This window comes from Pseudopipra pipra, chromosome W (genome assembly GCF_036250125.1).
Source record: "Pseudopipra pipra isolate bDixPip1 chromosome W, bDixPip1.hap1, whole genome shotgun sequence".
NCBI classification, from domain to species: domain Eukaryota; kingdom Metazoa; phylum Chordata; class Aves; order Passeriformes; family Pipridae; genus Pseudopipra; species Pseudopipra pipra.
Genome location: NC_087580.1, coordinates 46,701,117 through 46,724,616, shown reverse-complemented (window position 1 = coordinate 46,724,616; position 23,500 = coordinate 46,701,117). Strand labels below are relative to the sequence as shown.

The window sequence follows — 23,500 nt, the reverse complement described above, 5'->3', positions numbered from 1 at the left end:
CTTATATTCCTTCAGAATAGATCTCATTTAAGATTGTTAGGCCTTATATTTCTTATATTCCTTCCTCTTCAAACCAGGTACAGTTGATAAATGTGACTGCCAAAAAATGACAAACTGGAAAGTACATAGCCAATAACTATATGAAATGTAAAATGTGTAACTGAAGTGTGAAAGTGTAATGGAAATTCCAGTTGTGTGTGAGTGAAGAATGATTGAGGTGGCCACCAATGAATGACTGGAAAAAGATTGTATGAGAGAGAAAGACTGTATAGATATATATGTGTGCAAACAATAATACTTTATATTAGAGTGTTAATATTTTAAGGAAATGTGTTACAGAAATCTGTTGGACTATAGTGAGTCCTTATTCTAGATAGATAAACTCTTTAATTTTTTTCTAGGTGAAATGTTGTTATTTATCTTTATTACAGGATGCTGCATGTCTTCTTAACTTTGAATCAGGAGTTAATGCTGATGCCTTGCTTGATCAGTCTGTTGAAAAGAGCCCTGCAACAGACTGTCAAAGACATCTTTGTAGCACAAATACAAAAAGGAGGAATTGCTGGGGTTGTCAGTAGGTCTGTCAGCAGCCTGGCTGCTTTGGAAGAAAATTCTATGTCACTTTGGCCGTCTCAACATAACAGCGACGGAGTGCAGTCCTTCACAAATGAGCTGCTCCACCATGGGTCCCCACAGGGACCACAAGTCCTACCCCGGGAAAACCTGCTCAAGCGTGGGCTTCCCTCTCCGCGGGTTGCAGGTCCCCGGCAGGACCCTGAACCATCTTGCACCTGCCACGGGGTCACAGCCTCCTTCATGCATCCACCTGCTCCAGCATGGGCTCCTCCATGGGCTGCAGGTGGGTTTCTGCACCCTGATGGTCCTCCATGGGTTGCAGGGGGACAGCCTGCTCCACCATGGTCTTCACCACAGGCTGCAGGGGCCTCAGCTCTGGCTCCTGGAGCACCTCCTCCCTCTCCTTCTGCACTGACCTTAGTGTCTACTTTGTCATTCCCATGTTCGCTCTTCCGTGGATGGAATTCTTTCTGTGCAATACCTTTCTGTTTTTAAATATGTTATCCTGGAGGCGTTACTATCATTCCTGATTGGCTTGGCCTTGGCCAGCAGCAGGAAGTCTGTCCTGGAGCCGGCTGGCATTGGCTCCACCGGACAGAGGAAGTTTCTAGCAACTTCTAAAAGAAGCCACCCCTGTAGCCCTCCCCCGCTACTAAAACCCAGCCACAGAAGCCCACTACACCAAGCCATGGGCTGCCAGCTTTTCCAGGAGTATGCTATGGGAGATGGTGTCAAAGGCTTTGCTGAAGTCCAGGAAGACACATCCGCAGCCTTCCCCTCAGCCACTAGGTGGGTCATCTGGTCATAAAAGGAGATCAGGTTGGTCAAGCAGGACCTGACCCTTCTAAATCCATGCTGGCTGGGTCTGATCCACCGGCCATCCTGTAGGGGCCTTGTGATCGCGCTCAAGATGATCTGTTCCATAACCTTGCTGGGCACCGAGGTCAGGCTGACAGGCCTGTAGTTTCCTGGATCCTCTTTACGGCCCTTCTTATGGATGGGCACCACACTGGCCAACTTCCAGTCATCTGGGACCTCCCCAGTGAGCCAGGACTGATGATAAATGATGGAGAGCAGCTTGGCAAGCTCTTCCGCCAGCCCCCTCATCACCCTAGGATGGATCCCATCTGGTCCCATAGACTTGTGAGTGTCTAAGTGGCTCAGCAGGTCACTAACTGCTTCCTCCTGCATTACAGGGGGGGTTATTCTGCTCCCTGTCCCTGTCTACTAGCTCAGGAGGCTAATTATCCTGAGGACAACCTGTCTTATTGTTGAAAACTGCGGCAAAGAAGGTGTTAAGTACCTCAGCCTTTTCCTCATCTTTGGTAACTATATTCCCAGCCGCATCCAATAAAGAATGGAGGTTTTCTTTGCCCCTCCTTTTGCTATTAATGTATTTATAAAAACACTTTTTATTATCCTTTACAGAAGTGGCCAGATTAAGTTCAAATTGAGGTTTTGCCTTTCTAATTTTCTTTCTGCAGGACCTAACGACATCCTTAAAGACTTCCTGAGTTGCCTGTCCCTTTTTCCAAAGGTGATACACCCTCTTTTTTTTCCCTGAGTTCCTGCAAAAGCTCCCTGCCCAGCCAGGCCAGTCATCTTCTCTGCCGGCTCATCTTTCGGCACATGGCGACAGCCTGCTCCTGTGCCTTCAAGATTTCTTTCTTGAAGTATGTCCATCCTTCCTGGACCCCTTTGTTTTTAAGGGCTGTTTCCCAAGGTACCCTCTGAATCAGCATCCTGAATAGGCCAAAGTCTGCCCTCCGGAAGTCCAGGGTAGAGGTTTTGTTGATGCCCCTCCTCGTTTCACCGAGTATTGAAAACTCTATCATTTTATAGTCACTGTACCCCAGACGGTCTCCGACCATGACATCTGCCACCAGGCCTTCTCTGTTCATAAACAGCAGATCTAGCAGGGCCCCACCCCTGGTAGGCTCGCTCACCAGCTGCAACAAGCAGCTATCCCCCACACACTCCAAGAACCTCCTAGACTGCCTCTTCTCTGCTGTGTTGAGTTCCCAGCAGACATCTGGCGGGATAAAGTCTCCCACAAGAACAAGGGCTGGCGATCTTGAAACATCCGCCAGATGCTTATAGAATAATTCATCCACCTCTTTATCCTGATTGGGTGCTCTATAACAGACTCCCACCTGGATATCTGCCTTGTTGGCCTTCCCCACTGATTCTCACCCATAGGCACTCAACCTTATCATCATCCATCCATTATAGTACTCCAGTCACGTGAGTCATCCCACCATGCTTCCGTGATGGTGACTATGTTGTAGCTTTCCTGCTGCACAATGGCTTCCAGCTCCTCCTGTTTGTTGCCCATACTTGCGTGCATTGGTGTAGATGCACTTCAGGTGGGATATTGATTTCACCCACACCACTGGCCTGCCGCCCCCAGGCTCATCTCTAGCGAGCCTGGTCTTATCCCCTTCCCCCTTCGAACCTAGTTTAAATCCCTCTGAGTCAGCCCCGCCAACTCACAGGCTAGAATTCTTTCCTCCCTTTTAGACAGGCGAATCCCATTTGTCTCCAGCAGACCTGGTGCTGTATAAACCGCCCCATGATCAAAAAAGCCAAAATTCCACCGATGGCACCAGTCTTTAAGCTGCTTGTTGATCAGGTGGGTTCTCCTGTTCCTTACAGCATTCTTCACTGATGAGTGGTGTCCCTCAAGGGTTGGTACTGGGGCCGATACTATTCAATACCTTTGTGGACGATATTTGCTGATGATACTAAGCTGTGTGGTGTGGTCGACACGCTGGAGGGAAGGAGTGGCATCCAGAGGTACCTTGACACCCTTGACAGGTGGGCCTGTGCAAACCTCATGAAGTTCAGCAAAGTGCAAGGTCCTACACCTGGGTTGGGGCAATCCCAGACGCACCTACAGGTTGGGTGCAGAAGTGATTGAGAACAGCCCTGTGGAGAAGGACTTGGGGGTGATGGTTGGTGAAAAACTCAACATGAGCTGGCGTGTGCACTCGCAGCCCATAAAGCCAATGGAATCCTGGCCTGCATCCAAAGGAGCATGGCCAGCAGGTTGAGGGAGGTGATTCTCCCCCTCTATTCTGCTCTTGTGAGGCCTCACTTGGAGTACTGCGTACAGTTCTGGTGCCCCCAACAGAAGAAGGACATGGAACTGTTGGAGCAAGTTCAGAGGAGGCCACAAAGCTGATAAGAGGACTGGAGTACCTCCCCTACAAACACAGGCTGAGAAAGTTAGGGCTGTTCTGCCTGGAGAAGAGAAGGTTGCCTGGAGACCTCATAGCAACCTTCCAGTATCTGAAGGGGTCCACAGGGAAGCCGGAGAGGTACTCTTTTTCAGGAACTGTAGGGAACTGTAGTGATAGGACGAGGAGTAATGGGGACAAATTGAAATAGGGGAAATTTAGGTTAGATACTAGAAATTCTTTACTGTGAGGGTGGTGAGACACTGGCATGGGTTGCCCAGGGAGGTTGTGGATGCCTCAACCCTGGCAGTGTTCAAGGCCAGGTTGGATAAGGCCTTGAGCAACCTGGCCTAGTGGGAGATGTCCCTGCCCATGGCAGGCAGGGTTGGGACAAGATGATCTTTAAGGCCCATTCCAACCCCTTAACATTCTATGATTCTATGATTCTTCCCTGCTAACAAAGGGATTGAGGAAAACACCACTTGTGCTCCTGTCCCTTCCACCAGTTGTCCCAGTGCCCTGAAGTCCTTTTTGATTGCCCTAGGACTTCTCTCCTCAACCTCGTCACTGCCGACCTGGACAACCAGCAGCGGGTAATAATCAGAGGGCCAAATCAGTCCAGGGAATCTTCTGGTAATATCTCTTACCCAAGCCCCAGGGAGGCAGCAGACTTTCCTGTGGGATGAGTCCAGTCAGCATATGGGGCCCTCAGTTCCCCTCAGAAGGGAGTGCCCTGCAACAGTTACCCTTCTTTCTTTCTTAACATCGGTAGTTGTCATGCATGGGGTTGACTGACTTGCTCTGGGCAAACTCCTAGACCTTTGTCTCCACTATCATTTGTCTGACCGTCATAACTATTCTGTAAGGGCACCTGGGAAGGCTAGGAAAGCCAGGAGGGGATTCTCATGCTGCCCTAAGCAGGGACCTGTCTCCATTCCCCCCCCATCTTTTAGGTCCCCTCCTTCTGCCTGATGGCGAGAGGATCAGGGCTCCTCTGACTCTTGCTGCATTTCTCTCAGGGATGGAAGGGTGTGACTCCACCGGTCTATTGGTCTATTTCTCTTTCGCACTCCCTGATAGTCCTCAGCCTCTCCACTTCCTCTTTAAGCTCTGCCACCGGGTCTCTTTGCTCTCTCTGGGTTTCTCTGATTCTGGGAACCCCCTGCCTAGGTCTTTTGGGTGTTTTGCCCCAGAGCTTACCATAAGTTACTTTGTCATCACTTAATTCTAAAACTTGTCTTTATTATTATTATTAGAAATAAAGGGTTTGAGTACAGAAAGCCAAAAACGTATGCTGTGCAGAAAACATTTCTACATGGGGCAGAAATATCATTTAAGACAAAAATATTATTTAAGCATGATCTGATGGCTGCAAAATTGTCCTTTTAAAGTGTAAGCTTAACACTTCAAGGCTTATATCTGTTATAGATCAGATATGTGTAACCCAAAATCAGACTTTGGACAATAAACCACTACTTTGAGCAAAACCACTACTTTTTAAGAAATACAAAAAAAATATATAGTTCAGCTACAGTAAATTAATTTTTGAAACCTTGCATATAATATGCTTCAATTTTCATAAATCCTAAGTTTGACAATCTTTGACTGCAAATATTTAAAGGCATTTTCACACTGTTACCCAGTCAAGCTACTTCCAAAGAGGCTCAAACACCATGCCAATTTCAGTACTAGGAACTGCTGTAAACTAGGCCCAAAAACACAAGACTGTACATACAAAACAATATACCTGACCTATACTGAAAAATACATACATCAGATAAATTAATGTAGAAAATGGTTTTATGTATAATTAGGTTTCACTTTAATCAAAGCTGATTCTCTGTGCTAACTGTACCAGCAGCATTAAGAAACTGACTGTACACAGAGTACTGGAATTCACATATACAATGGGCAAAAACATTCAGACAGCACTGAACAGAGTGCACTCCTCATACAGCCATCTACATACTACATTTTACTTCATATGCTATCTTGCCTCACAGAAAATTAACAGACGTATTCTAAACCTAACAAAGACAGTTATCAGCACTTTATCTGGCATGAAACTAAAAAATTTCAACACGGAGAGAGAACAGCCCTTTTTAACACAACCCCCAAGTCTGGCATCACTCTTGCTGTACCTTTTCTTCATGCCTTCTACAACAACTGTAGTTACTGCATGTGTGTACTGGGTCTGGCTGGGAGGAAGTTAATTTTCTTCATAGCAGCCTGTATGGTGCTGCGCTTTGAATTTGGGACCAAAACAGTGTTGATATTTCAGTTATTGCTGAGCAGGGCTTACACAGAATCAAGGCCTTTTCTGCTCGTCACACCGCCGAGTGGGCTTGGGGTGCATGGGAAGCTGGGAGGGGACACAGCTGGGACAGCTGACCCCAACAGACCAAAGGGATATTCCAGACCATATGACATCACGCTCAGCAATAGAAGCTGGGGGAAGAAAAAGGAAGGGATGACGTTTGGAGTTATGGCTCCTGTCTTCCCAAGTCACTGTTACGCATGATGGAGCCCTGCTTTCCTAGGGATGGCTGAACACCCGCCTGCCCATGGGAAGCAGTGAATTAATTCCTTGTTTTGATTTGCTTGTACACACAGTTTTTGCTTTTCATATTAAACTGTCTTTATCTCAACCCACGAGTTTTCGCATTTTTGCCTTTCTGATTCTCTTCCCCATCCCACTGAGAAAGAATGAGCAGCTGTGTAGGGCTTAGTTGCCTACCAAGGTTAACCCAAAATGACATGCATTAATTTCAAAAGCCAAGCATCAAAGTTTGACAGCTGAAATTTATATTTTAATTGACCTAATGAAAGCTTACCTAACAGATATCCTGGGTCTTAAAGTCCCCTCCAAGATAAGACACTTCTAATGACAGATTCAGAACTCTTGACCTTCAGCCAAGTAAAACACTATAGTTTCTCAGAATTCAAAAACCTTTTCAAGTGACTGATTTGAGAAGCTGAATAATCATGCTACAAAGAGCATCACGAAATACCACAATCTGAAAGATTTTAGAGACCAGGAGACTTTAATTCTCCTGCCAAACCTCATAGCATGACTGACAGTGTATGAGACTTTACAGACCAGATTGCCGAAAAATCTACTGTCGCGGCTGTTGCATGCAGCAACTACAGATAAAAATAATCATGAGGGCTTTGGACCACTAATTTCATTAAAGAAGATTGCACTGGATCTGGCTGGGATGGACTTAACTTTCTTCATAGCAAGTATGGTGCTGCGTTTTGGGTTTGTGGCTAAAACAGGGTTGACAAAACACCAATGTTTTAGCTATTGCTGAACATTAAGGCTTTCTCTTTTTCCCCACTCTTTTTCCCTCCCCAGCAAGTAGTGTAAGAAGTTGTGAGGGAACACAGCCAGGGCAGCTGTTGTTATAGTTGTAACAACTCCCTCAGTGTTTGACAAGGGAGACAAGAATAAAAGGATGACGGCATTTCTTTCTGCAGCAATATCAGGTCAGGAGATTGCTGAACTCAGTGACCTTGAACTTGTCAAAAAGGCCAACTTTGTGTCCTCGAGGTCAAACTAGAGGTGACACTTTTGTGGTGCAATCACTTGTTAAGACTTTGTTAACAGAGACATATGTATATCTGCAGAACACTGATCTAAAAATCAGCATATTAGAATTCAAGAATCTCTGGGCAAGTAAAAATGCTATGACTTAAACAAATGCATAAATTTAGATGACCATGATTTTTATTCTAATTGAACATTCAAATTTGACTATGCCAACTGGCCAAAAATGGAGTCCTGAAGTAGCTTCAAACTGAGAGTTCCAATTTTAAAAAAACTTAGGTTTTTTTCAGTATTGCACAACCATTATATACAATTCAATAGACACGGATTATTTAATGTATCATGGCTACTATGACCACACATTAAATTTAAGCTCAGATAGGTCATTAATTTCAAAAGAGATACGAAAACAATTAGTATTATTATCAGCATTATTCAATGAGATTAAGGAAGATGTCACGTAAACTAGAGCCTCTGCTTTAGCTCAGTGGCAAATTGTGACAGCTTGGTAATGTAAAGCGTGGAATAGAAATGTCTAGGCTGGCAGAGACCTCTGGAGATCACCTGGTTCCATCTTCTGTTGAAAGCAAGGCCTTAAATTAGGTTACCCCAGGCCCCATTCAGCTGAGGCTTTAAGGGAGACTCCAACATTTCTCTGAGCAACATATTCCAGCAATTAACTGCTCTCATGGTAAAGATCATTTTTCTTATATCCAGACAGAATGTCTGAAAGAAACTCATCCCTGTTGCCTCTTGTCCTGTCACTGCATTCCTTTGTGAAGGGAGCACCTCCATCTTTCTCTTCAACTGCTTTTTAGGTAGGGGAAAACTGTGATTTAGATCTTCCCCAAGTCCTCTCTTCTCTAGGCTGAGGAAATCCGATTTCTTTAGCCTTTCTTCATATGTCAATTCATATGTCAACCCTCTTATCTTGGCGGCCCTCCTCTGCTAGACCCTCCAAGTTTTCATTACCTCTGTTGAACTGGGGGACCAAAACTGCCTGCAGTATTCCAGGTGTGACATAAGTACCAAATAGAGTGGGATAATCCCGTCCCTTGATCTTGTGACTATACAACCGAGGTCATGTTTTGCCTTTACTACTTCAAGTACCATAAATGTTAAGCTTGGATGATCAAATTATATTTTACTTGTAATCTGGTCTGGTATTGCAGTTTAGAGATTAGAAAGGATCTCCATTATTCACCACCTAAACAAACATAACTGTAGTGAAATAACAGGATTGGAAGGACCCTCCTAAAACTTTAACGAGGTATTGAAAAATGATGAAAGTACATGGAAAAAAAATGGTTATGGTCAGTCTTTATAAATATTTGTCAGGCACCTGTATATATATTTATTTAAAATTGAGGAGAAAATAGTCTGCTGTAAGATTCCAAGAAGGATTTAGCCTTCTTATCATCTTATCTTGTTTTAATTTGGATTATCTGCACCAGAATTATTAATGTTTTCTCCACTTCATATTATGTGGCCATGTTTAGCCCTCCTGGCTATGATATGATGTTAATAGATTTGTGTATCAAATTTATTAGAACTTTAATGCCTAAACAAAGCCAGTGTATAGCATACTAAGACGACTTCTTTATGCCATTTAAAATAACAAAGTATACTGAAACAGGCTAAGGCTTAATAAATGAATGCATTACTTAAGATCAAAGTGTATAACTTTTTAAATATAAAGCAATATGTTACTTCACACACTGCTTTAACACTATATCCGCACTAATCTTCATAACTGAAGAAACACATGTTTTTTGCCAGGTGTCTGTATGTTCAACTGAAAGAAAGCGTCATTTAATAGGAGGACTTGATCAAAGTCATATTCACATTTTTCACAAAGTGAAAAAAATGTGATGACTTTATTGGTTGAACAAAATATTGAATCCTTTATGCATCTCCAAGTTTTTATTAAATGCACAAGATAGTCAACAATTTAACTGTCAAGTTGCATCAGAAATAACTTATTAGCTTACATGGGGGCATTAAGAATCTGAAATTAATGCATTCTGAATCTATTATATGGACAAGTGTCCCTCTACTTTAAAGGGGCATATTTCACTGTTACCAGTAACATGTTCTAACGACTGTACTAGATAATGAAGACATAAACGTTTTCTGTTACATAACAGCATTCTGCATGCTGACTTTGAACTACAGACGATTTAAGTAATTTATTTTAAAATTGCTTTTCAGAGTGGATTAAAAGAATGAAGCACTGGACTAAAAATAGATTAGAAGGATTAAAAAGCATAGGTTGTTTTTTCATGCACTGACTAAACCTTTACATACACTTACACTTTTGTGAATTATCTGCTGGTGGAGAGTTTTCCAGAGAAAGCATTCATTTTGACCACCACTGTGCTGGCTGTTAAGACTATGGACACAGTGAGACCCTGTATCATGCCCACAACTGCTTCGCCTGTGCTACCACCTCAAGGGAAGCCGGAGCGGGCGGGCGGGCCAATGATTCTCCAGGAATGACTTCCTGTCAAGTACAACTGCCCCTGGGACTCGCCCCAACTCTCTGCGGCTGGCAGAGGACGCAGGGAAAAAAGGAAACGGGGTCTCTCTTGCCTTTCCACCATGGGGCCCGAGGGCGACGGGAACGCGCCGAAGCCCCATCAGCCCTGCCTGCCGAGCATACCTGCTGGTTTCCAGGAATGAGTACCGCTCAGGCAAGATCTGGAGACAACGCTGGAAAAAATACACATGCCGTTCTTTCAGGAAGTCCAGCCGCTCCACTTCCCCCAAGTTCAGCGCCAGCCGCGCTACCGCCATCTTACCCCCGCCTGTAGCTGGCACGTACAATCCTACGTCATATGCGGCTGCTGCGGGACACAAACAGGCACCAGTCCCACCCACTGGGTGTGAAGCTCTCTTGCGGACTGCTCCAGTATTGTCTGCCAGTTCTCCCCACAGACCTAGGCTAGACAGACGCACCTCCCTCAGTGGCTCAGCTCCCCCGTGGGGGCTCTCTGGGTCCACCTCACTCCGGAAGGACAGGGAGGGGAGAGAGTAACTGCTTACTTTGACAGCTGCCAGTCAGCTCAATACGTACCGGAGATACTATTAGGCAAAACGACCACGTATTGTTTTATTACAACTGGTGATATCCTGCAGGTAAATCCTGTAACTTTAACTAATTATTCGTATCTCGGGAAATAAGTCACTGTGTAGCAAACCGCATACAAGAGTTTTATCAACATTCATAAGGGGTAATAGGAGCAAATAAAATCAGGGTTACTATTTCTCATATACCAATCTGAAATTCAAGGAGAAATATAAAAAAAATTATCATGGTGAAAAACTTGTAATACAAACTGAAATATATGTCATGATGAAAACACCAATAGCATAACAAAAACCAGTTCAAATACAACACTCACAAAATACAAAGGTAATGTATGTCATTAGATCAAGCAAATTTTGTGAAAATTCCTTAAGTCGGCCACTTCATATACAAGGAAATCATTGTCCTGTAAAAATGATAGGCAGATGCCTATTTAAAAAACTGTTTATAAATATTTTTATAATGGTATGTGTCCATTGTTTTCCTTCAGTATAAGGGATATGTAAAAGTGGTTCTGAACATGTTGGTCCAATCTCTTTTCTGCATTCCTCACAGCTCATGATAGGCCTGCAAAACTCGGACAGGTCTCCGGCTACATGAATTTCAACCTTACAGCAAAACAGAAAAAAGAAATCTGTTCTTTTTGATCCATCACAGAAAGAATTGCATATGCTCGTTGGACCTTTATCATTTACATAAGTGCAAAATGAAGAAAACTAACCTACGTAGTGCAAAGGAGACTTTGGCCCATGCTACCAAGAGGAAACACAGCAGAATCTTTTATTCTATGGAATTAAGAGGGGCAGCAACTGCTTGCTTTCATTACTTACATATCTACATACAGCAATCGGGTCTCAACTTTCTCTTTAGCATGAAGAATAATAGATTGTAAGGTGTTTTTCCCAAACTGTTTTCACACTGAAGTAAATAAAATCACCTCTATATTTAGAAGGAAATATGGGCTTGAATAAACCCATAGAATTTAGATAGGGAGGAAAAGCAACATCTTTGTCTAGAAAAAAGTTGCATACACTTTCTCGGGCACAGACAGATGATGTTATTCATAGTGAATCCAAAATAGATTTGAGTAAAACTAGGCTATTAAGGATTTAAAAAATATTTATAAGATTATATTACAGAAGGAAGCAGACAAATTTAACACAAATACATGCATGAATTGAGAGGTAATTTTGTACTTGCTCTTGAAATTGAATACTTTTCTCCTTTTCAGCATCCTCTCTCTTTTCAAACTTTTCAAGTTCCTCCTTTTCTTTCTTCTGCAAGGTATACCCTTTCAACACTACACACGGCATTGGTGGTGGCATTTCTGTTGCTTTTTCTCCTTCTCCTACTTTTAATCATGATTCTTGTCACATTGCGAATGCTATTGCTTTCTGTTTTCTCCACACTTCAGTTCCTGCTTGTGGTCTTATCCTTTCTTCTGCTTTTTGCTTCTGAGCTTCATCACAACAAAAAGACATTTTCTTGAGCATTTTTTCTGAATTCTCTTTCTCCTTCAAGATTTCTTCTTTTTCTTGATGTTCTGGGGATGCCCAGAGCTGGATGCAGTACTCCAGGTTTCTGTCTCACGAGAGCGGAACGGATATAGTGAAGCAGTTTAATTTTAATTTTGAAAATTCTATTTCCAGAGGAAGAGTATATTTACTAAGCAAATGAGAATTACACTAAGGAAATTCAGGCTTGAGTTTTTAAAACCATGGTTACAGAAATTTTATCCAAATGTCTTAACTACTATAAAGGTACTTGGATGTTCAATACATTTTCTAAGGCATCTGTAAATCTCAAAAGAAGATTGCCCTTTAAGTGGCACTTTTTCACACCGTGTCAACACAAAGTAACTGAAAATTCCTGCTTTCTCTAAATTCTGCTTTTCTATATACACACACATCCATATTGTCTGCAAAGCTTTGGTAGCCTACAAACTGTTGCCGCTGTATTTTGGTGCTGAAAAAAATCTCCAGAGCAGTTAATTAGGGGTGAGATAAGAAAGGGTTTATTTGCCAAGGCTAAGATGTTATACGACGCGCGCCAGATGTGCCTGAGAGGTTACATTTTATAATACCATCCATCCAATCCCAGATGTGTCCACCCTGTGGCCTTTCCTCTGGACCGCCCTGGGTCCACCCCCTTGAAATGAGTCTGGGGGCTTTTACTTCATCATCTTCACCATCTTCAGAGCACAAAGGGTACATAGTTACCTAATTCTTGACTGTATTCTGTGGTTTAGGCCCTGATATGCTGTTCTGTCAACTGTCTAAGCCTTGCCTTGACAAAAGACTAAACACTTCTGCTGTATTCAGAAGCAGGATTGATATGGGGAGCATAGAATGGGGTAAGAGGGTTAGGAATGTATAAACAAGGGTACTGGAGAAAGGGAAAGGAACAAGGGACAAGGGGGAGGGGAAGGTTGCTGCTTTTAAAACTTACTTATAAAACTTACAAGTCTTACAAATATTAGAAAAATAAAAAACCATTAGGGGCTTAAGGCATCAGGTCTTTATTAATAATCAGGTCTTTATTTTTATTGTGAATGCAGGTATTTCTTTTACACTATCATTTGCTGCAATAAAAACAATTACAGAAGTGTTATAAGCCCATATACTGTATGATCATGATACAAAATAACAGCTCTCCCAACAAACAGTATCAATCACTACAGTATCTAGACAATGTACAAATTTTATCTCCTCTTTCTTTTCCATGCAAATATTTCAACATGTGTGGGTATCATACCGTTTTTCCAAATACAGGATTTCAGCAACCCCAGAGATGTATACAACTTCATGGTCTGCCCTGCTAGCAAGCTCCAAAATATTTCAATAAAATTAAATTAGACACAGAAGATTCAGAATCAAGTATGAGATCATATAAACAAATTATCACAAGGCATACTCACAAAGGCTGAGATGAAGTTTCACGTGTAAACTTACTCTAGGGTTTGGGGAGTTTTCAAAAGCCTAACAGATCTTTTTTCACCATACCCCCCTATCTGATCCCCACACACCACAGCTAATCAAAACCTACCTCCTTCCTGTTGCATTCTGCCAGCCCACCCGCGCTATACTGTAAGGCGGTGCGAGGGACTTCGTCCTATCCACCCCCCTCAGTGGGCAGCTACCTCATTGCCACCGCTCCGAGTGGCTGGCGGCACTGAGACATGTTTCTCATTGGGCCGGGCAGCTGCCAGGATGTACTTGGTAAGTTCCTCTGTACCAGAGTGTAGGGTTGGTGGTAGAGGTTCGTCAGTGTGGGGATTGGTCTGTCATGGAGGAGCTGGATGGAGTGCGGGAAGCGGCAGGCACTTCCGTGTGAGGGTGGCTTCAGTGGGAGAGCGCCGGTGGTGTCCTCGGAAGGTAGTCCTTGGATCCTTCCCCACCCATATATTCTCTGTGGGTGGCGGCGGTGGTGCTCCTGCTGCCGCCTCTCTGGGCAGGCGTTGAAGGCCGCCCTGTCATAGCGGTCTAAAGGAGATGGGAAGGGGTTTTCAGGACCCTAGGGTATTTTATGGGGTGGATGGTTGTTGGACTAGGGGTGGAAAAGAGAGGGGCGATCTGAAGGCAGGCACAGGGGGTAATCCTGGTGGGGGGATAGGCAGCTTTGGGGTGGGAGGCAAATATAACGTTATCTTGAAGTAAGTTTGTAGGTCGGGGCTGGGGAGGCTTTGGGCAGGCTGCGGGGTGGTTGTGTTGGAAGGCCAAGTTCGGGTTTCGGCGGTGTCTGATACTAAATCAAACGACTGTGGCAAGGACATGTTTTGTCTATGTGTCTGTGAGCACGAGGCTCTGCAGAGGACTTGAGGGAGTAGGGTTCATGGTTCTTTGCTTAGGCTGTGCTTAAAAGCAGAAGTTGCCACAAGTGCACGGTTTGTTATGTTGTGCGGGGAAACTTTTCCTGCAAATGATATGGATAGCGCACTGCTAGGATCCGTCTTCCTGCTCAACATCTTTCCCTAAGGGGCACTGTACAGTCCAGGGAAGTCTCATGGAAGGCAGCTGGATGTTGGTGCACCACAGCCAGTGGTTTGCTTGAGTACAGCTATAGAAAAATGTAATTGTATATACTTATTGTAATTATATATACTTATTTGAGAAGTAGAAGGTAAAAACATTCAGAATTCTTTTCTTTTGCAGAGTTATCAAGTGCAGCCTGTGCTTTGTCAGGATCTTGTTCAGTCTCCATGTTGTCCCATCTGTCTGATCTGAGAAAATGTGGGGGCTGTGTGTTTCCAATAAACTTTTGTTTGTGACCCTGAAAAAGGCAGGTGTGTATCCTTCAAGAAACAGAGGTACAGACTAAATGGATCTAAAGACAGCAGTGTTCAACGCAGCTCATGATGGCAAGCTGCCTCTCCTTTCCAAGTTACTGGCAAGCAAAACCAGAGAAGAGGTGGCCTTACTAATGTCAGAAAAAACCAATGGTACCACACCACTTTTGATGGCAGCCCGTTGCGGGCACGTTGACATGGTGGAATATTTGTTGGACTATTGCTCTGCTTCTTGTGCCTGCGGCCTGCCAGGCTGCGGGGAGGCCCTGACCCGCCCCACGCCATGGCCCCTCGGGCTCCAGGACCCAGGCCCGCCCTGGCCCCGGCAAGAGAGAGGAGAGAAAGAGGCAGAACCTCGCTGAGGGGCGCTGTGCCCCTGTGGAGGAGGAATGGGGAGCTTCGGGGCACACAGAGGTTTGCAGTTCCAGGTTTGGGGGAGGGTAAGGGTGTCGAGCAGGCTGTGGGGGTCCTCAGACTGGTGGGAATGCGAGCAGGGCAATCCTGTATGAAACACTGCAGGTGAGCAGTCTGCCTGTAGATATGCGGCAACACAGTGGGGTAAGGATAAGGTCAGGGTGGATAATGGGTTCTTTTAGAATGTTGGGGGTCCCGACTGGACTGGGGCCTTGTAAGGCCCCCCAGCCTTGGGGCCAGAACGGTTTGTCTGTTTGTTTGATTTTGGCTCACCTGCGGCTACTGCCCAGGTTCGGCATGTTCTGGATATGCTTGTGTTGCTCTGTTACACCCTGAAAGGGTGGTCAGGACAAAGGGTTGTTCCTGGGTATTTTCTGGAGATTGTATATAGATAGGTGATAGCAAAGTAGTAAATGTAAGATCTGCCCAAATTGTTCTAATAGGAATGAAATCTGTGTACCCCTATGTGATTGTGAGCTACGCTGGCGATGGTACATGCCTTCGGTAGGGTCGCCCATGCCAGACAGGTCAAAACCGTAGGACCAGATACACTACATTCTTGGGCAGTATGAGCTCGTTAGCCTTCTGGCAGTCATCCTAGGAGAAGGAAAACTCTAATCCCAAACCCTGGCAGATGGAGTTCGCTTAGCCCTGTAAGGCCATCCATCTAAGAGAAGGTCACTCTAATTAAACCTACATCCTGAGGACCTCGCTGCCACTGCCCAAGCTTGCTCGGCCCTGACAAATGAACCTTGGGATTAAAGGGTGGGTTCAGTTCCGCGCATACTGCATCTCACCTAAAAAATCCATTGCGCAGGCTTGAAGGCTTTACCCACATGCAAAAAGTCCTGTAGCAATGGGCGAGGGTTGAAACGGCAGGTGACAGGTGCACTGGAAGCCGCAGACCCAACCCTGCATGCAGGTGGTTCAGGATATTGGTCATTTGAGACTGACCGGAGATGACAGTCTCTTGGGGCAGCACCCTGAACGACCAAGCAGCCTTTTCAAGGACAGCACTGCTTGCTCCACTCGGAGAGGGGCCTAGAAAAGGTGGCCTAAACAAAGCTCATCTCCACCTTCACCCGGTTGGTTAACCGCAGGCCAACGGGCATCTTCTTCCAATGCGGTCGCACAAAGATCAAAAGACAAAGGCTCCAAAAAGGATCAAAAGACCTGCCTCCAAAGGTGTACCTAAATTAACTCTAGCATGTTGGAACATCAGAACCATGCTCGATTCTGTGGATAGCGGACGTCCTGAGTGATGTTCTGCCCTAATTGCCCATGAACTGGCTCATCTCAACATCGACATTGCTGCTTTCAGTGAAGTTCGCCTTCAGGAGGAAAGCAGCCTCAGAGAACATGGTGCCGGTTACACACTCTTTTGGTCAGGTAAGCCCAGAACCGAAAAACATCTCTCAGGAGTCGGCTTCATGATCAAAAACTCTATTGTTCCTAAACTCGAAAATCTGCCGGCAGGTCACTCTGACCGCACTATCTCCCTACGCCTTCCACCAAACAACAACCAACACATTGTCGTCTTTAGTATATATGCCCCAACTCTCCAAGCTGACTCTGCTGAAAAAGATAAATTTTACACTGACCTGCGCCGCCTTACCCAAAAGGTGCCTGCAGAGGATAAGATCATTATCCTTGGTGATTCATCACTAACACTATCTTTCAACAGAAAAATAGTCTGCAGACAACATGGATGCATCCCAGATCCAAACATTGGCACCTCACTGATTATGTCTTGGTGCAAGGGAGAGATGTCCGCGATGTCCACCATACCCGCATGATGCCCAGCGCAGAATGCCAAACAGACCATCAGCTGGTGCGCTGTAAACTCAACTTCAATCTCAAATTCAAACCAAAAAGGGGCAGTATCCCAAGGAGGAGACTCCAAGTTAACAATCTCCAATCAGTCACAGAAAAAGACAGATTCCAGTCAATCCTTCAAACTGGGCTCAAAAACCATTCCACATATTCTGCAGATTCCTCTCCTGAAACAATTTGGCACCATATTAAAAACAGCATCCTGCAATCCTCTGAAGAATCCTTAGGGTTCTCCCTCAAGAAGAACAAGGACTGGTTTGATGAAAACAATCAAGAAATCCAAGACTTGTTGAGGAAGAAGAGAACCGCCCACCAAGCACACCTTGCACTGCCATCCTGTCACGCTAGAAAAATGGCCTTTCATCTTGCATGCAACAAGCTCCAGCAGAAACTCCATGACATCCAGAACAAGTGGTGGATCGATCTAGCTGATAAAACTCAATTATGTGCAGACAAGGGTGATCACAAAGGATTCTATGAGGCCCTGAAAACAGCATATGGGCCTACCTACCAAGTCCAAAGCCCTCTACTCAGCGCTGATGGTCAAACGCTTCTAACAGATAAAACCTCCATTCTGAATCGATGGTCTGAACACTTTCAGACTCTTTTCAGTACCAACCGTGTAGTCCAAGACTCAGCAATTCAGTCCATCACACAACAACCAGTGAAGTACGAATTGGATACTGCCCTCACTTTAGGAGAAACCCTCAAGGCCATACAGCAGGTGAAAATAGGCAAGGCAGCTGGGGTTGATGGAATTCCATCTGAAGTCTGGAAACATGGGGGCCATGCACTCCATGCTAAATTTCATGAGTTTGTGGTGCACTGTTTGGAACTAGGCTAACTACCATCAGACCTTCATGATGCAGTCATCATCACTTTGTATAAGAAGAAAGGTACTAAATCAGACTGCTCAAATTACCGTGGTATTACTCTGCTCTCCATTGCTGGCAAAATCCTGACAAGAATACTCTTGAACAGACTGATACCTGCTATAGCAGAAGGAATTCTACCTGAAAGTCAGTGCGGTTTCAGGGCCAACAGGAGCACCACTGACATGGTATTTGTTCTCAGACAACTGCAAGAGAAGTGTAGGGAACAGAACAAAGGTCTCTATGTAACCTTTGTCGACCTCACCAAGGCTTTCGACACTGTGAGCAGAAAAGGTCTATGGCAGATTTTGGAACGTTTAGGTTGTTCCCCCAAGTTCCTTAAAATGATCATCTCACTCCATGAGATCCCAAGCAGATCTTTGAAGAGGCCAAAGTCTGCTCTCCTGAAGTCCAGGGTTGTGAACTTGCTTTTTGCCCTGCTGTCTGCAGAGGGCCTCATCTGTTTGTTCTTCCTGGTCAGGTGGCCTATAGCAGACTCTGGCTACAATGCCACCTGTATTGGTCTGCTCTTTAATCCTTACCCATAAGCTTTCAGGTGTCTCCTCATCCATCCCCAGGCAGAGCTTCATGCACTCCAACTGCTCTTTCACATAAAGAAAAACTCCCCCTCCTCATCTTCCCAGCCTGTCCTTCCTAAAGAGCCTGCATCCCTCCATTGCAGTATTCCAGTCATGGGAACAATCCCACCATGTCTCCACAGTCCCAACAAGATCGTAGCCCTGCAGCTGCACACAGATCTCTACCTCCTCATATTTATTCCCCATACCATGTGCATTAGTGTACAGGCACTTCAGAGAGGCATCCCAGCATGTTGACTTCCTAGAAAGGGTTTTGAGGACTTCTCCATAATAATGCCTTGTAGCCACTTCCTTACTCACATGCAAATACTGGAGGTAGGCAACGATGAAGTTGCAACAAGAAGTCCGAGGGCAATCAAGAGAGACTTCAGGGCCTTGGGATGACGGGTTAAGGGATCGGGAGCACAGGTAGTGTTCTCTACCCTTCCAGTTGCGAGGAATAATGAGGGAAGAAACAGGAAGAGGCAGCAGATCAATACCTGGCTCCGAGCCTGGTGTCACTGGCAGAATTTTGGGTTCTTTGATCATGCGGCACGACACCAGACCTGCTGGCGACAGATGGGGTACGCCTGTCTCAGAGGGGGAAAAGGATCTTTGCACAGAAGTTAGCAGGGTGTAGTGGTTTTGTGTAGTTAAATGACACTTCCTTTTCCCGGGAGGAACAGGATATTCCATACCATGTTACATCAGCCCATATATATAAACAGACGGAAGGAAGAGAGCTCTCTCTTCTCTTCCGGGCACTGAGTGAGGTGGTTTCAGGTCAGTTCCCTCGGGGGAAGAAAAGCGTCGGTTGTGTGGGAAGTATATTTTTAGTTCTTTGTATGCATATTGCTTATAATGTTTTTCTATCTTTGTGTAAATATAAATAATTTTCCTTAGTAGCCCCAGAATAGTTTTTTTCCTTTCCCTCTTTCCCCTTCCCCCCCCCCCCATTCTCCCTGGAGGGACTGGGTGCAGGCTCCGTAGATACCTGGGGTTCAGCCAAAGTAAACAACCACACAGGGCTCATTGAAAGAGCTTTAAACTAGATTGGAAGGGGGAAAGGGATAAAACCAGGCTCATTAGACATAAGCCGGGGGCGGCAGGCCAATGTTTGAGGGACAGAGTGCTAGCGAGGTCCTTTGGTCTGCCATATCAGCGGAGGTAGGGGATGGAGATCCATACGGCGGCAAGGATGCAAGGGTTATTGATGTGTCAGAAATCCCAGAAGTACCTGAGAATGGTCACACAGAAATTAGGGCTTCTCCCCACAAAAAGGCGTCAAGGTCCTTAGCCCAACTGAAGTGCATCTACACCAATGCACACAGCATGGGCAACAAACAGGAGGAACTGGAAGTCATGGTGCAGCAGGAAAACTATGACACAGTTGCCATTACAGAAGTGTTGTGGGATGGCTCACGCAACTGGAGTGCTGCAATGGATGGCTATAAACTCTTCAGAAGGGATAGGCAAGGAAGGAGAGGCGGTGGGGTAGCCCTGTACATTAGGGAGTGTCTTGAGTGTCTGGAGTTTAATGATGGTGACGTTAGGGTTGAGCGTTTATGGGTAAGAATCGAGGGGAAGGCCAATAAGGCAGAGATCAACTTCCTGACACAGCTGGTGACTGAGTGTAGTGAGTTCACCCTGGCTGAACACCAGGTACCCGCTAAAGTCGCTCTCTCATTCCCCTCTGCAACTGGACAGAGGAGAGGAAAAAAACCAGAGAAGGATTCATGAGTTAAGAGCTGGGAGAGGTCACTTACTGATCACCATCACGGGCAAAACAGACTCAAAGTGGGGATATTAATTGAATTTATTACAAACAGGATCAGAGCAAAACAGTGAGAAGTAAAATAATCTTAAAAACACCTTCTCCCCACCCCTCCTTCCTTCCAAACTCTACCTTCTCCCCCCCAGGGGTGCAGGGGGACGGGGAATGGGGGTTACAGTCAGTTGTTGTTTCTACTGCTGCTCAGGGAGACGAGTCCTTCCCCTGCTTCCCGTGGGGTCCCTCCCACGGGACACAGACCTCTCCGACATGAGTCCATCCCACGGGCAACAGTTCTTCATGAAACTACTGTCCCGTGCGTCACTTGTCCATGGGGTGTAGTCCTTCACAGATGAGCTGCTCCACCGTGGGTCCCCACAGGGGTCACAAGTCCTACCCGGGAAAAACCTGCTCCAGCGTGAGCTCCTCTCTCCACAGTCTGCAGGTCTCCGGCAGGACCTTGCTCCATCTTGCGCCTGCCACGGGGTCACAGTCTCCTTCCTGCATCCACCTGCTCCACCATGGTCTTCACCATGGGCTGCAGGGGCCTCAGCTCTGGCGCCTGGAGCACCTCCTCCCTCTCCTTCTGCACCGACCTTGGTGTCTGATTTGTTGTTCCCATGTTCTCACTCCGCTTTTCCCTGGATGGAATTCTTTCTGCGCAATACCTTTCCGTTCTTAAATATGTTATCATGGAGGCGTTGCTATCACTCCTGATTGGATTGGCCTTGGCCAGCGTCAGGAAGTCCATCCTGGAGCTGGCTGGCATTGGCTCCACCAGACAGGGGAAGCTTCTAGAAGCCACCCCTGTAGTCCCGTGTCGTGTCGTCCCCCCCGCTACCAAAACCCAGCCACAGAAGCCCACTAAACTGAGCCAACTAGGGAAGGTGCCCTGCTGAACCTGTTGTTTGCGAACAGAAAAGGACTGGTGGGTCATGTGAGGGTCAGAGGCCGTCTTGGGCACAGTGACCATGAAATTATAGAGTTTTTGATTCTTGAAGAAGTGAGGAGTGGGGTCAGCAGAACTGCCACCTTGGACTTCCGGAAGGCAGACTTTGGCCTTTTTAGGACCCTGGTTGAGAGAGTGTTTTACCAGGGGACGAGGGTCAACACAAGAAATACAGACACCTTTCGGTGGAGAGGGTCAGACAGAATGCTCTTAGATCAATGTGATCAGGCAAAAATGTCCGCTTTATTAGAGGAAAAGCAGCTTATATGCTGCTTGTGACACAGAGACATGTGATTCTTTTTCAGGTTACATTGGATACATAAGGTAAACACACTGAGCTGTACAATACTAATTGGACCACACCAGGTGTCCATAAAACTTGTTTTCCTGCCAGAATAACTCCTCCTTCACCTTGGCACAAGGCCTGCAGCCATATTAGTGGTGTAGTATTTATTACTGTCTGCACCCAGCCATGCCAAGGCAGAGGTCGCAGAAATGCAATGGAAATTGTTCACACAATTTCTGTCCTCTGACAAATCCCCCGTTGAAGTTCGAACAATTTAAATTGCATTTCTGTAACATTCCTTATTGCATCCATAACAGTCCAATAAACACAAACGTACAATAACACTACTATCATTAATACACTTAACAACCTATTGACCCCAACATATGTGCTCTTAAAGTGCGCCTAAGAGTGCTTCTCCAAACATATTCAGTCTAAAAGTGCCTTCTGTTTTAATGTAAAAGTATTTGTGTATTTCAAGTGTATGTGTATTTATTATCAACACAGTAATCATCAGGCAGTCACGCACATACACGCATACAAGCTTTCACAGTGGCCACTGTCAACACGCTTTCACACAAACATACTCCTGAGTTCCGTGTCATTGTGTTTACTAACATGTAGTAAATAGTCTAAAATCTTTGCTGTCTAGAAATATGTGTTTAAGTATACTAAAAATTGTGCTTTAATAAGACTAAGATGTGCTCTTAATGATGCTGACAAAATTGTTATATACAACACCTTCTAACAGTGCTAATAATACCTACAACAATGTTAATTCTGATTTGAAGAATCAGCACTTTTCCAGGGCTTAATCCATCGAGCCGGTATCCATCGAACACCTGTGTCTGTTAAGATGCAAGCATAGCCTCTTCCAGTCATCTTCACTTCTGCAGGCCCTTTCCATTCTCCTGTTTGTGGATCCTTATATTGTACCTTAACTACCACCTGTTGACTTACCAAACCCGACTGCAAAGAAGTGTTATGAATAACAATGGGAGGGTCTGTTCTAGTACCCGTCAACCGCAAAAAATTCAGCACATATAACACTTTTGCAAGCCGGTCATGTGGACTGGTTAGCTCTTCTCCCCCCTTCTGCTTGTGCAGAAGTGACTTCAGAACTCCGTGAGCCCGTTCAATAGTAGCTTGACCTGTAGGAGAATTAGCAATACCAGTAACATGAGAAATGCCCCAATTCACACAGAATCTTCGGAAACGTTGTGAGGTATAACCAGGTCCATTATCGGTCTTAATCTATGTGGGGACCCCTAGGGCTGCTATGCATGCATACATATGTCGAATGACATACCTGGTACCTTCTCCAGCCTGAGCAGAGGCCCACATGGCATGAGAAAAGGTATCAATGCATACATGCACATATTTTAACCTCCCAAATTCCGCAACATGAGTAACATCCATTTGCCAAAGCTGCAATGCTTGTAGCCCCCGAGGATTGACTCCTAAGCCAATGCCCAGCCCGTTCTTATGACAGGCTGAACAGGCCTGTACAATTCCTCGTGCGTCCGATGAAGTGAACCCAAACTGTCTAACCAATACATCGGCAGACTGATGAAAAAAGTCATGAGACAAGACTGCTTGCTGAAACTTATTTACTGCGGGACCAGTCCATGCAGGTGCCACTAATGTATCTGCCCTGTTATTCCCAATTGTTAAACCACCGTCTAGCTTCTGATGGCTTCTTATGTGAGTGACGAAGTAGGGCTGTGTCCGCTGATCCAGCAAATGCAGCAACTGTGTCATAAGCGCTGCTAAGATTTTATTCTTCAGGGTTTTGATCATTGCTCGCTCAATTCGTTGCACTGTACCCACTACATAAAGTGAATCTGAAACCACATTAACAGGTTCTTCCTTCCAGAAGTTCAAGGCCCACACCACGCCCCTCAATTCAAGGGTTTGCAATGTGTCTCCTGAAACACCCGGAAGTATTTTATGTTTCCATTCTGCTCCCTCCTGCCAAGTAATTGTTGCACGCCGAGATTTTCTACCGGCGTCTGTAAAAACAGTAATCCCAGCAACTGGGTCATCTGAACGCAACAGAAGCTGCTCAATTGTCTGATGTGGCAGCAAGGGCAGCAATTTGTCTGACGGATAATGATTG

At 45.3% G+C, this 23,500-nt stretch overlaps 1 protein-coding gene across 1 annotated transcript in view; it reads right to left on the bottom strand.

The window, feature by feature from the left end:
• The window catches only part of LOC135405120 (geranylgeranyl transferase type-1 subunit beta-like), a 137,387-nt gene extending 127,270 nt beyond the window's left edge, over positions 1–10,117 (bottom strand). The window contains exon 1 of the mRNA XM_064639827.1: positions 9,968–10,117. Within this exon, the coding sequence (XP_064495897.1) occupies positions 9,968–10,101 (134 nt within the window). The 5' untranslated portion in view covers positions 10,102–10,117. The remainder of the gene's footprint in view (positions 1–9,967) is intronic.
• Between the last annotated feature and the right edge of the window lie 13,383 nt (positions 10,118–23,500).